Below are 15,303 nucleotides of genomic sequence, written 5' to 3' on the forward strand. Positions count from 1 at the left end.
CCTGATTGGTAAAATAACCCGCCTTGGATGTCTGTGGATTTGAGTCTTAAAAACCTTGTAGGACCTTAACTTTGGGTTATGGTTCAGTTCCCAAATCTGAACCATGGCCCTGGTTCATCAGTCCTGGGGCATATGCTCAATAAACCATCCTGTCTGACAAGGACTGGTGTTCCTGTGGTTGTGAGATAATTCCTGGACCCCAGCAGTCATCACAGCAGCAAGACATGGTGTTGGAGGAGCTCAAAGTTCTACATCTTGATTCATGAACAGCAGAGAGAGACTGTCCCACTGGATACGTCAAACATGAGCATATCTGAGACCTCAAAGTCCATCTCCACAGTGCCACACTTCCTCCCACAAGGCCACACCTCCTAGCAGTGCCATATGAGTCTATGGGGACATAGACTCAAATCCCCAGTGTTCATAGCAGGTTCATTCATGATTCATAATTACTTCCCAAAGGCCAATGTCCCAAGGGTCCAGTGCTAATGAGTACAACCTGTTATGGTGAACCAACTTTGGCGATGAGGGAAGTGTGTGAAGCAGTAAGGTTAACTTGGCAAGCATGGGGCAAATGACAGGCTGAGCCTTGCAAGGACCACCTATCGCATACTGCCAAATATATACCATGCCCAGAAGAAGCAACCCGCAGAAGAATGTGGCTTCTCAGGGACCAAGACAGGACCTTCTTAGAAGGAAATGGGCATAGGTTTATTTTGGAGGTAATGAACAAAATTGAAATTTTATTGTGGCCACGACTTCACAACCCTGAAAATATACTAAAAGCTATGGAATTTAACACTTTTTATAAGGATGGGTAATGTTTTTGAGTTTCTGTGTATGAGTTTATCTCAATCATTAAATGTTGTTAAAAAGGTGGCTCCTAGAGTTTGAGATATCAGAGGCACTGACAGGAAAAATTCTGGAATCCCATAGCAGCCTATGTCTTCATTTGCTTCTGACGTGTGGCAGCATCCAATGGTCACTTACAGTAGCACAGATATAATTTCCTGAGGGGAAGGCATGAGTGATGAAAGGAATGAGGGAATGATGAACAATTTGGAAACTGCAACAAATGTAGCAGCATTTAAAAATGTATTTTGGGGGCCAGGACAGATGGCTCAGTGGTTAGGAGCACATACCATGGCAGAGAACCTGAGTTTGAATCCTACCTCCCACATTGGAGTGCCTAGAGCTCCAGCTCCAGGGCCATCTGATGCCTCTTATACCAGGGCACCTGCGCTCACATGCACACAACCACACTACACATAGACACATTAGTAAACATTATAAGTAGCTATAATACCTCCTACTTTTTGTACTGTTTGAAGCACACATCACTCCTCTCACTACTTTTAGAATCTTCTAGGAAGGCCCCAAGCACAGAAGTATCTCAGATTGTTTATAGTTTGTGCGTTCCATGGTCATGTAGTTAGGTTTAGTGATTTCATATGCACTTTAATAACTGATTTATTGATAACAGAAAAAAAATTAGATGATAAAAGACTTTATTCAAAATATCTAAAGCCATATAGTTCAAAATGCAAAAATAAAAGACAATTTCTGGAAACTTAAGGAATGTCTAAAACCCACCAGATTAACATCTAGTATTTAAAATATAATATCAAAATATCTAAGCTGATCTTTGTGTTTCACAACATCTGAGATAGAATTTTACTCACCCAACTATTCTATTAACTGTTTCAATTCTAACACTTAAATTTATAACTTGGGTCTTTTCTCACAAGCAGAAATACATAGCATCAAATTCTTTCTATACAACAAAATGCAAATAATTAAACAAAAAACAAGCAATGGCTTTCCGCTATAAAAAGACAGCAAGGTATGCTTCTGTTGCAAACTGTGGGGGTAAAGGGATTCCAAATCAAGCTAGGCTCACTCCTACTTGAAGGCTGTCTAGATGACCCATTGTCCATTAGTGAAGCACAAGCTGTATGCAAAACACTTCCATCACTCCTTACTCAGGATTCAACTCCCAAGTGCTGCGAAGCAACTACATTAGCCTCAGTTTACATTTCAAGAAGCAAGGCTTGCTGTGAGACCTGGACGGAGCCAGTATGGGGCCTCACTGGCTTTCCAGGGAAATAGCTAGAGTTTCCTCTGTAGAAGATATGACTATTTTTAAATAGAAGTACAAGAGTTGGGATTCCCACTGAGAGACTTAGTTTTAGGTCAGAGTAGGAAGTTCAGAACATAAGGTGGAGCTTTCGGTGTGAGAGGGTTAATAGGGAGAGAGTTAAAACCAGGAGAAAGCCTCTTTTCAGACAGAGATCACATTTCAGAAGTAAAAATAGCAAAACAAGAATAGAAAAATATAATAGCTAGAGAGTTTCTCATTTCTAAGCCCAGGGGCTTTTGTAAAAACTACTTTGAAAGAAGGATCTCGCTTGAAGTTAGCCCTTACACATCTTATTCCCCACCACCACCAGTGCAGCCCTGTGAGGGAGCACTGGCTTGAAGGGACAAAGCTGCCAAGATATGTTAAAAGGCGAGGACCACATGGAGAGGAAGCAAGTGGGCAGAGATGCTGTATCATATAGAAGTAGAAAGGAGAGGAACAATAGGAACTTTTGGAGACAAATGGAATAACTTGGGGTTCTAGTGGCAATACCTGCTACTTAACATATGCTCTTGACAGAGGAATTGGGATTTCTAATATACAGTGAAACCAAAGATACTGGACAGTCAGTCCTCTGGGCACCGAAGTGCTCCATTGAAGGGAATTTTGCACTTAGAGTATGTGAGAGTATAGAGGTGTGCGCTGGAGTAAACTAATACATGCAGAAAAAACCTCTACTGCCTCTAGTTAAAATATAATGAATACTGGGGCTGTCAGTAAGATTTCAGAGAGGAATTTAATTTAGCTTGATCAATACTTGAGTGGACTTAAAATCCTGATTGTTTCTGAAAGCAGTACTGAAAACCAAAACAATGATGTCCATTCACTTGAAAAACCGTGTGGAACTCTGGGCTTCATAGATCTACTGTGTGCTATTAAGGGAAATTAACCTCTGAGGAAGACAAAGAATTCATCTTTTCATGGCTGTCAGACACATCTGGGTTGGGACAGGGCTCAGTCCTAAGTCACTGTAGCAAGTCCAATGTTATGGATTCCCAGGAAGATTTCCCTTGGGGTTTCCTCTAATCACTTTCCACAGCCAAATTCCATGAGATACACTCAGTCCAGCGTAAGTCACAAAATCAGCTATTGTGCAGTACCCATGAGATCTGATCCTAGAAATGCTTTGGGAAATCCATGAAGGGGCAACTGTGTAGCCTCTCACCTTAGACTGTCAGGAGATTGACCTATCTCAGAAAGGTCCCTTTGTTTATTGAAGACTGTTTGCAATAGTAATTAGAACCTGAAAGACCCAAGTGCAGCTCTCTTTGTGTCTAAGTGACCTGCCCCCTATGTAGAGTTTCCTTGCGACAACTCTGATAATTTCACTGTGGAATTGTAGCCCAAGAGGATAGAAGCCTGTCAGTTGGTTGTCAATTCAGATATTTTGTTCTTTCCCATAAATCTGCATAGCGCTGACAGTGCAACCCAAGATAACACTTGTTACTATGGATAAATGTCAGCAACTCTTCAACAGGTTCTTGACTACAGAGCAGTGAATGACCCCACCCCCCGACCCTAGTACGAGGGTACGACAACCTGCTGAGAAACCTTTACCAAATAGTTACACTGGATTTCACTTATAAGATTATTTTCAAACATGTTGATCAGTTTCAGTATGCCTCTAGGGATGGCTGATTATTACCTGATGTATCCTAGTCAGGGGTGCACACCATCCAGGGGCCGTCAACAGTTGCAAAGCTCTCTTCACTCCAGAGACTGGTAGCACATGCTTTGTTTGTGGCCCGACCCTTGAGACTTTGTTAATCCAGTGAGTGACTATTGTCTACGGTCAATGTGGTGGTATTAACGGTTTAACAGCTGAAATCATGTAGGGCCAGTCCTCTCATGAACAAGCCCCACAGACTGAGATACCTGACTTCTTCTCTGTGTAGAAATCAAAGAGAACAGGAGTCTGGCTCACTGAATCGGGAAGAACTGCTGGGCTTACTTCTGATAGCTTCTGCAGATAGGCATGGGATGCTGCTGGGTTGCCTGGAAGGGCAGAACCAGGGCGCTCTCAACATTATAGAAGACTGGTGGACTGTTCTGTAGCTTCCTGGCTTATTAGTACACCTGGTGAGGTTGGGCTGGAGGAACGCAGCCCTTGCATCTCTACCAAAGGCTGCCAAGACGGCCTTAACAGCTGACGCAGACCAGAGTGTATTTCTGAATGGAAGAAATTCAGATTATTTCATCTGCTGTAGCAAATTACTGTAGTAACATTTTATAGTTAATTGGGTTTGCAAACATGAGCTTTTGGTTTAATATGGATAAAAGTCCTGGATTCTTTTAGTCTTCAAATGACCTCAGGATGAAGGCAAAGGCTTGCCATTCAAGCCCCAGAACAAGAGAAACATGAAGCTGAGAGGAGCAGTTTGGTGACACTGGCATCTCAAGGTTTCACACTTTCTACCCTTCTCTGGCTTCTTCCAGCTGTGACTGTTGCCACCTTGGCTGCTGAGTCTTTATTGAACAGAGACAAACAGCAAGAAGTGTGTTATATTCAGTCTAGGGAAGGGTGCTAGAAGTCAGTGCCCTGCAAAAGCAAACCAAGTGGTATGGGCTGCTTTATCTCATTTGCCTGGCTGGCCTTTGCCACTTAGCCTAACGGACAGAGGAGCACGTCTGAATATTTACAGGGGAAAAGTGAGCACATGAGCTTGCTTTCTGCTTTTAACACTTCTTATAGTTTTATGTGCAGGGTATTATCCTCCCCTGCAAAGAAAACCAAGACAACTGCACTCCCCACCAAACAAAGCAGGGAACAGCTGACTGATGATCTACATGATCTATTCCTGGGTGGTGTGGGGGTAGGAACCTGTCTGTTCCCACGGGTGCTCTTGAAGGAGGACTAAACAGGGGTGTGAGCCTATCTGGTGAGATGATCATGTACGATGCTGGATGCTGGCCCTAGAACCCAGTCCATCCTGTCCTCAGGAAAGCTACTCATTAATAGTGATCTGTAAAACAGGAGCAACCATGAATTCTAAAACGTCTCTTCTATCCTACCTAAAGCCTGACAGAGGTGAACCTTTTAACAATATTTATTAGTTTTATCGCACGTGCAATGAGGTGTGAGGTGTGTGGTGGCCCTTGTCTCTCCTTTACTTCTATGCTATCCCCAAGGATTGAATGCAGGGTCCCAGGCTTGCATGGCAAGTGCCTTTACCCAAGGATCCACATCAATGTTCCAGATGTGAACTATTTTATGGGATAAATGTTTATTATAATAATGGAATGTCTGTACTTTGCAATTGGTTCTATCACACTGAATTTGCCGCACCGCTGAAGGCTTTCCCTGGAACATTCCAGTACTCTAAATACTGGCAAAGGCACCGGAAGCTGAAGTTCAATACCGAACAGTGGAGACCTGGGTACACGTCAGTTTGGACAGAAGTTAAGTTTCTCACCTACCATTCCCTAGTTTCGTTCTTACCACAGTTCTGAGCGGTGGACAGGAAAAGCCTCTGGTTCATGGGCGGGGACAACCGATACCCAAGACATTTTAACTTCTTCTCCTAAGATTTCACAGTAGGGGTTAAAGCTGGGTGTAGATCTGTTCTGTTGATTTTGAGAACAACGGGGGATTCTCTCCTGTCAAGGCAGGCCCTGCTGTACAGTAAGCACAGCGCCAGGGGGACAGTGAGTGCAAGAAAAGGCAAGCAGCAACGACACAATTCTTGAAACTTAGTCTTCTATGAAAGACAAGGTGCGGGGGAGGCCTTGGTCCTGTTTAGCAGTGACCAGGACATAGAGCATAATAATGATGGCAAGAACCAGGTCACTTAATGGGTATTTCTTTAGTTAGTCTCTCTCTCTCTCTCTCTCTCTCTCTCTCTCTCTCTCTCTCTCTCTCTCTCTCCTCTTTCTCTATATAGTTCTATAGATGCCTATGTCAAATACTCCAAAGCATGTCAATATCTTCACATTTAGACCATACAAAATGCCAGGCCTGAAGGGAACTCTCATGGAAGACACATCACTGCTGTGTGCATTCAGATCCCAGTAAGTCCCACTGATCCTAGCCAGTACAGATGCTTCAGTGGACTGAGATGCAGTGGATCTGATGGTCTGCCACAATGCGGGCAGGTGAAATAGGCAATGGGGGCTGTGTGGTGAGGGTGAGCATGTCCCCCTGCCGCCTTGGAACGCAGTGGCAGCAGTACATAGAAAACTGCTATGTAGATTTACTTCTGTCCCAGTGAACTTTAATAAAACGGTAATGGGGAGAGCATGGCCAGCTGTGGATATGTCCCTCAACCTCACTTACTGACCTTTACTTCCCAATTTAAATGGCGCCATCAAGTGCTCCAAATACAGAGGTCAGCAGACTAATTTTGGATGGCATTCTTTGGTTGAGGGGGCTGGTTAATCAAACCCTTTTAAAGCTGTTCTGTATTTAGCTAACTTTTTCTTTTTAAATAGAGAACAGACAGGAGGTGCTAGAATAGGCTGTTATGAAGCCTATGTGACCTGTGTTTGGGGCCAACAACTATCAAATATAGTAGTTTGCCCAAGGACTTTCATAGCTGAGAGAGACACAGACGAGGTGAACTTGCTGGCTGCAGACGGTACACACACCCTAAAATAACTTTTTCATAACAATACTAAGAATCGTTGAAAGGTAGACAGTGGGTCCCTCCAGGGATGGTGCTAAGGACAGGACAAAAGGCTTCCAAATCCTTTTCTCTGGCACAAACGAAGACATCCTGCCCCTTTCCCTGCCTCTGCAACGCGCTTTTGTGGCATGGACTCTACAACCTGCTTCCCAGCAGGACTCCAGCACTGTCTTCAGCATTAAGATATTTTTAAAGCCTTCTGAAGGAGGGGGTGCTGCATTCTGGGCCCTAGCCTCTAGGTATTCTGAAATGCTTCAGTGTCAGAGAAAACTCTCAGTACAACCCTAACTATTGGAAAACAATCACAGGAGATCCTAGAACATTAGTTACAGTGGCTTAGTAATGACATTCTGGGCAATGAAGCTGGCCATCATCTTTGCTATAAAGGCAATAAACTAAACCCAAAGCTCATGCAGCGATGGGGCCCGAGGACCAGTGGAACTCTGGAACCAGGTGCTCTGGAGCCGGCCTATCCTCTGAAAATGCTAATCTTACCAAAGACAGACGATGGGATTTGAGTATCCTTGCTCCTAGAACTGCCTATCACCCAGGGAACCGAGTGGGTGGGTATATTACTGCAGAACCACCTCTATGACTTATCCCACAAAGCCTGACAAACAAACGATCAAACAAACAAACAAAAAAAGCAGAGGAGAACCCAGGCCAGCACAGCGTGTTTCAGGCGTCTTTGGCATGACACTATAAATCTACTAATGTTCTCATTTCCTCCTGAAGGAGGCTTACGCTGGAAATGTTTACCATTTATTTTGCTGTTTATACTGTTCTCTTTTTTTAAAAAAAAATATGTAACAGGGACACAGTGTTTGATTTCTTAATACCAGTGTCACACTCTGACCTTTCCAGGACACACAGTAAAGGAACACTATTCTTAAGATGTACTGAGGATTGTTTTGCCTGTAAGTTTCCCTCTGTGACCTCCATTGTCAGTCTCCGTGATGGACAGCTGGCAGGGGGAGATAAGTTCTAGAACTCCAGGCAGACAGGAGGAGCAGGCAGCCCAGCAGCATAGTGCAGCTTTGTAGCTGTCGACCCTGGCAGAGAGGCTGCTGTTACCCACTGTATAAGCATCTCTTTAGGCTGTCTGACCAGGTGCCACGGGGAGGAGAATAGAGCACATGCCATACTGAAGCATGTCATACTGAAGTAGCTTTACAAAAAAAAAAAAAAAAAGTTTTCAAATTTTCCGCTGGGCTTTTGAGAGTGGGGGTTATTTTGTGGTGATTTTCAATAGGCCTTCTTTCTTTTTTTCTTCTCTCTTCTCTCTCTCTCTCTTGAGGTAGATAAGACATGGAAGAAGAGGGAAGAATGAAGAGGAGTAGCTAGCTAACGCCTGTGTGGTGAGCCAGCCTTGAATGAGCTTAACGTGTGTAAGCGAAGAGGGACAGAGCTAAAAGGACCCATCCCATTTCAGCAGGGATTTTTTTTTAAGGACTGAGAGGTGGGAAACAGGTTAATTGGGCCAGTGGAACCCAAGGTTGCACCAACAGGGACAAAGTCAACTCCACAGACACAGCTGGTCACTAGGGGACAGAGGGCAGACAGCCCCGTGGAGCCCTTGGAGCCTAATGGCCAGCCGGGGCACTAAGGCTGGCTCACAAGCGCATGGAGGCTTGTCGCTTCCCCTTCCCTTTGTTACTGTTTGGATGCAGCAGTCCACTTCTTTCCTCCGGCCTCTGTACACAGGTATTGTTATCGTACTGAGATGCTAGGGAAATCTAAATCCCAGCTTAATAATTAGTGAACTCGATTTGGAGCTCATTTTCCCACCTGTTTAAATGACAGAAAGGCAGTGCCTGAGACCCAAGCAGAGTGGTCGCCAGCAGCTGGGGCCTTCCTCTTCAAATGAACACACCATGGAGTGTTAGCAAAACTGCAGGCTTACAGTGAAGTGAAGCTACAGGTGAGCTCACACACACAGCTGGTAGTTAAGGAACCCTTAATGAAGCTAAGCAATCTACTCTTAGCTCTGATTCATTCATCGATTGTTCCAACACACTTAAGACTGAAATCATTTAGATGCCTCAGTTTCCCTCTCAGGTCTAAGAATAAACATTTGTTAGAACACCCTTTATAACGAGGAAAATCACACATAATGTTCTCGTGGGTTGATATAGAGTCTCTCGGGGTTGCGTGGGTAATGTTGGTGAGGGCTTCGGTCTTGGTGGCACATCTGGTTATAAAGGGGGCACATCTGCTGAGTCCCATCTTCTTGCATTGTGCTCTCATCCTCATAGTCAAATCTCCTGCTAATTGGTCCATTCTAGAAATTCAAACATTGCTTACATTAGCAGAGACACTGTTTACATTCTTCTAGCACATTGGCGAAAACAAGCAAAAGTCGAATTCACTCAAGCCCATGACCCTGACCATCCACAGGGAACTGGATGGCAAGACAGAGTTCAGCAAGTCACCATGGTGCAGTCATTTGTCACCCGAGTAAGAGGAGTGGTGCCTTGTAACTATAAACTGTAACTGTAAACTACAAACTCTGAGGAATTTTAGAATTTAAGGTTTGGAATTGGTTCCCACCAAGGTCAGCTAGGGGTCAGACATGGTTGTGAATGTCAGGAGCCTCTCAAAAAGGGCTCAGGCTTGGAAGGAATATATGAGATAGTCAGAGTTAAAGCAAACAAAACAAAAATAAACATCAAGATTCAGCACTGGGGGATTAGGGAATGGATACAGCAAAAAGGAACTGGCATTTGACCATATGTCGGATCAAAGGGAGATTTTAAACACTGCCCAAAATAGCCCCTTTCTTGACCTTTCCTTCTGACTTGACCTTGAGCCACAGCTGACAACTCTAGACTGAGTTGCTTCTGATGCTCTCCGGAATTTCTGAAGTGGCTCCCCTCTGCCTGGGTCCTGGTTTCACACCAAAGACAGCTGCTTCTGAGATTACTTAGCAGTGTTCTTTAGATTACTTGTAAGAAACAGCGAGTCTGAGGCGTTTATCAAATCACATACAGACATTGAAACAGGGAGCAATGGACAAAATGAACGTTTATGAACATCTGACAAAGTGGTAAAACCTGGGTGAGTGCAGCATGAGCCTTACTTACAGAGGGCTGAAGACCTCCAGCTCCTTTCTCTTTGAACTGAGTCTGCAAAGGCAAGTGTTCGGTCTGGAAGACATTAAAAGACACACACCTGTAAAACACCAACACATGAACCAATACCAGGCAGGCTCCCGTATACAGGGAGCCAGTCACGACCTGCTAAATGTGCACCAATGGAGTGAAATATTCTCCGGGAGGACGGAAAACAAAAACAGCTACATATTCTCTCTCCTCACCCCAATCTGTCTTGGCATTTTCAGGGAGAAAATACCCAGAACATGTGATACACAAGAGTTGGGGCAAACTGCGAATATATAACTTGAGAGTTTAAGCACCAAAGGTGTTCCGTCTTCCCCCAGTGGGAGAGTCTGGTGCTTTGAACCAGGTAAGAGTGTGCTGAACTGTCAATAACAAGCCTTTATCTGTGGTCATCCATGTGGCCATTCTTTTCTCCCCAATTCCTACATCATCACTTTGACCATCACCTCAGCTGCAAAGGCTCTCTCTCACCCCCCTCTGCCTGATATAGTCAACTGCCATGTCATTTGTAAGGCCCTGTATCAGCCTTGGGTGGAGGCAGCCATCACGGCAGAGAACAGCATTACTGTTTGCTCGTCAGTCTCTTGAACAAGACAGAGTGCTGGAAGGAGTCTTGTACGCACTCACTCATCTAACCTACCCCGTCATTCTATAAAGCTGGTCTCCCTTGAAGCTGCTGGGATTGGGGAGATCCCCACACTTGTGGTAAAGATTCTACAAAGCCAGTCATTAACTCCCTGATAATGAGAATGAAGATGTTACAGACAAAAGTCAAATTATCTTCCTCTGCTTTTAGCATGTTGAAAGCCATTCACTCCTATATGACTTAACACCCTGGTGACTATCAAGAACTTTACAAGGCATTCTTAGCAGACCACAAGCTTCCCTTAACCCAAGGGCTAGGGACTATCATCAAATAGCATCTAAGAACACATACATGTGGCATGCACCCATGCATCTGGCAAATACTTGGATTTGGAACGTTCTTCTGTAGCTAACAAAAGCTCAAGTTCCTGCTTGCACAATGTTTGGGGAAATCTGAAGCTACGTTCCAGGCCATCGTCACGCATATTTGACTCTATTTTAAACCATCTCTATTTGATTTGAAGTACAAACTGTGTTTTCCTATCAACAGTAGTCTCTACATGTGACTAAATCTGAGGTTCAGCATGATTAAGGTGTCTCATCTCCCAGATGGTTCTGTTACTCAAGCGTAATTGCATCTGATTTTAAGTTTTTGAGGCTTACGTCCCTTGCTCCCAGCTCCATACCTACAGAGATGGTCTGCAAACACAGTAAGAGGAAGATGGAATGTCCTGTGTGGCTATATCTACCAACATGCCTTTGCTCTGCTGTCCCTTTGGTCTGGAAGGTTTACATATTCTCTCCCCTCACTCCATCTCTCCTGGCTTCTTCAGGGAGAAAATATCCAGAAAATGTTGCTTTTATAGGAGCTCAAACAGAAAAGGCTGTCTTCTTTCATCCTTGTATCCTACCCTGTCTCTGTAATAAGTCAATAATTAATGAACTGATTTTAGAAGCTAAACTCTCATTGGTTCTTAGTCTCCAGTGTCAAGGTTATCCACATTATAAATTATCTCTGATAAGCTCCCTTCCCCTAAAGTCATCTGCAACATCATGCTAGGGTGCTTTTCACACGACCAGATGATATTAGCAATGTAATACAGACTGGTAATAAATCCCAGGCAGGTCATCTTAATGGACCTGTGGCCAGTCATGTGGAACCCTTGAAATTCAATACTATGTAGCTGTCATATTTGATTTCTTAATTTTACAGTGAATGTGTACCCTGTAATGACTTAAGGCAAAGCAGCATGCTTAGGGATAAGGTCCCAGAGCTCCTGGGCATCCTGCCTTCTGGCACTTGCCTTTAGTTGGCTCTTGGATACCACTCCCCTCTCCCAGTGCCGAGGTCTCACCTACTATCCCATCCAGCAATGCCAGGGCCTTCTACCTCAAAAGGAGACAGCGCTAGCTTAGGAAAGGCCAGAGTCAGAGAGTATGCCCTTCCAGCACCATACAATTTGGGCAAGTCCCCAGAGGCCATGTCCCAGCTAAAGCAAAGAGTCTTATTAAAGCCAGCCTAGTTACATACATCACCACCACCATCTTCACAAATTATTTTCTTGCTCATGGTCCAAGGGAAAGAGACTTGAAAACTAATACCTTAAAGTAAAATTAGTATTTTCCTTAGCTTTTTTGCTTTTCTAGAGGATCTCTGCATCTGCTTTCTTTCTGTTTTATACAGATGATTATGAAATCGTTCTGTGTCACTCATAACGAAGTGTAATTTGATAAAACAGTAGGTAACAGCTCTACTGAGAGGGCAGGCATAGATTTTCTAAATCACTTAGGTCAATTAATCATGTCTGAAGAGGTATCTGGATGTCTGTATAAAATACGTCTTATTTATAATCTTCATTTGTTCATCCTCCAGTAGCCTCTATGTTACAAACCAATTTGTGTTGATTTTTTTTAGAAAAATAAGTCAGTAAAAGCCATCCCAACGTACAGCATCCTTTATCAGCACTGAGGAACCTCTGAGAAAGTCCTGCTACAGTCCACCCACACTGTCATTTACAGCAGTCTCGCCTGTCTAATAGTGTGATTCAGTTTCTACATCTAATGCTCTCAGAGGAAGAAAAAGGAATTTGGTGATGGACTAAGCCGCCCTATCTTCTGGAAAGACATAAAATAAAGTAAAACCAAAGTAAAGGCAGCCAGCAATGTCTGGAGGTTGTTCCTCTTCTGTATAAAAGAGCGCAATCACGTGGAAGAATGAGAAGAGAAAAAGTGTAAGAAAACCTTTAGGACGACTCTGGTGAGACGGGTACAAAATGCCCACCAACCCAGAGTCTGCCTGCTCCCCCTATTTGGGGCAGTGTGTGGAAAGAAGAGCTGCCATCATCTCTGAAAGAGACATATTTTACAAAAACAAAGTGGCTGCTAGCGTTTACAGAGATGTGCTGGGAAGATGTGCTGTTCCAATTTATTTTACAAAACTCCAGATGACAACTTTCACATGACCAGGAAATATGTTATCAACCCTGGTTTCGAAACATACTGCTGCTAAGCCACTCCTCCTGTCACCAATGAAACACAAGGAATGACCCCCTGCAAGCCAAAGTTAGGACATGCAACAATATCTGCATTAAGCTTGCCAGGGCAAGGGAACCACAGAGGCAAAAACATACTTTGCTTCAATACAAATATGAAAACCAAACAAAACAAAACAAAAAAAAACCCCTGGTTTTATGACTAATATAGGATTGCTACCTTTTCATATGGTAGGAGATAGGAAATTAGCCAAACATTTAACAACAAAGACCTGATTCCAAAAGGAAGTAACTAGACTCTATCCCACATTTGAAGTATTCATCAAATCATATACTTCAGGGCTGGCGAGATGGCTCAGCAGGTAAGAGCACTGACTGCTCTTCCAAAGGTTCTGAGTTCAGATCCCAGCAACCACATGGTGGCTCACAACCATCCCTAATGAAATCTGACGCCCTCTTCTGGTGTGTCTGAAGACTGCTACAGTGTATTGGGCCAGAGCAAGTGGGCCGGAGAGAGCAGAGGTCCTGAATTCAATTCCCAGCAGCCACATGATGGCCCAGCTCATGGCCATCTGTACAGCTACAGTGTACTTATACACATAAAATAAATAAAAATAAATCTTTAAAAGTAATATACTTCAGAGCATCCATGAGTCTGCAATGCTGAAATTGAGTTCATAAATTAATAAACTGATTTTCATGGTTCAGTTTCATGTTTCTATAAAAGTTGGGGGGGGGGAATATAGTTTTCATATACCTTTCCTGTCCCTTCCATATATGAGTTTGAACCTCAGCTCGAAGATAACTTCTGGCTTCACTGTGGCTCACTTGTTACTTTCATGCACACTCTTTCCTTCAGAAGTCTGTGGCAGTGCACCTTATTTGGTTGTTAACAAGTGTCCAATGGCATGGATGCATCATTCTAGCATGACGTGTAGAATAGTTTGTCATCCCAACCCTTCTGTCTGCTGTCTTAAATACAGTTGTGAGCCACCATCAAACCCACATCGTCTGGAAGAGCAGCCAGCACTATTAATTACTGAGCCATCTTCCCAGCCTCTAAACTGTCCTTACAAAACCACACTCCTATCCTTAAGGCTTTCTCCTATCATGCTCTAATTGTTAGCCACTGCCGCTGCCGCCACCGCTGCCACCACCACCTACCCTTCCTGGCATTGCTGACAACCAGAATGGACCGCCACCCCATTGCCTATGATTGCATTAATCTTCTGACTGAGGCCTGGCCTCCTATGTCAATGCTTTCTATCCTCTGCCATATCATCAATTTCTGCGTTTCTGTTACCTGTGAAATTTCAGCACTGACCACAGAAATTGTGCCTCTTTCTCTGGTCAGCTTCAGGTTAATACCTAAGATAATCTGTAAATGTACTTTTCAGTGGACTTCCAATAAACGGACAATTCTAGGGGTTCAGAAACTGTAGCTACCTTTCCTGAGCTGGATGCTTGCGCCAGGGCTCTCCTGGGTTGCTCTCCACGATGCCACATGTCTGCTGGCATCCTGTCTCCTCCCTTTATGTCACACCAGTAAAAGGACTTCAATTCTATTGAAATAGCTTGCCCTAGTACTTTTCCTATAGACCACCAAGTGAGTCTCCAGTTATGATGGTTTATATCATAAACCATAAATCAAGGCCATAGAACAAGAGTGTTAAACTTTAGACAATTGTGCTGCATAAAGGGGAAATCCCCGAGAATCAGAGCGTACACAGAAGCACATACAACATGTGCATGTACCACACAGACACACACACACAGACACACAGACACACACACACACACACACACACACACACACACACACACACACGTACACCAAGTGAACTTTGATAACACTGACTTTTCTGTTGCCTTATGTCTTAACTGAACTCACAGGGAAAATTTCTACTTGTAGGTCAGCAGAAGTATCTAGACTCTGGAGAGGGCAACTAAAAATGAGACTCAGAAGAAGCTCAGATACAGGCATAGAGGGAGGCCATGAGACTCAGAAGAAGCTCAGATGCAGGCATAGAGGGAAGTCATTTGGCTTAAGACAAGTCTAAGCATATATGGATCAGACAATGAATGGATACTATAGAGGGAGATACTAGTAGGAAACTATAATCTTACCACTGCTAGTGCCTGATGAGAGCTGAGAAATGCTCAGGTTCTAGCCAGTCGAGGTAGAAAAATTCCCTCTCAACATGATACCGAATTACTCCATTTTGGTTAACACCTCAGAAAAAGAGGTTTACACTGGCTCCCTGTCCTGTGGGTATATGTGAGGGACTGTATCTAATGTTGGTCTCCTTGCTAATAGAGGCGGAGACAACACAGGGAACCACATG

The 15,303-nt window shown here is 43.8% G+C and overlaps 1 protein-coding gene across 1 annotated transcript in view; it reads right to left on the reverse strand.

Moving 5' to 3' along the window:
• Positions 1-1,491: 1,491 nt before the first annotated feature.
• Positions 1,492-15,303, reverse strand: part of Nectin3 (nectin cell adhesion molecule 3) — a 94,762-nt gene continuing 80,950 nt past the window's right edge. Inside the window, exons 8-9 of the mRNA XM_031364025.1 lie at positions 9,846-9,908; positions 1,492-9,043 (exon numbers count right to left, since the gene is read on the reverse strand). Coding sequence (XP_031219885.1) covers positions 8,867-9,043; positions 9,846-9,908 — 240 coding nt within the window. The 3' untranslated portion in view covers positions 1,492-8,866. The remainder of the gene's footprint in view (positions 9,044-9,845; positions 9,909-15,303) is intronic.

This window comes from Mastomys coucha, unplaced genomic scaffold (genome assembly GCF_008632895.1).
Source record: "Mastomys coucha isolate ucsf_1 unplaced genomic scaffold, UCSF_Mcou_1 pScaffold12, whole genome shotgun sequence".
NCBI lineage: Eukaryota > Metazoa > Chordata > Mammalia > Rodentia > Muridae > Mastomys > Mastomys coucha.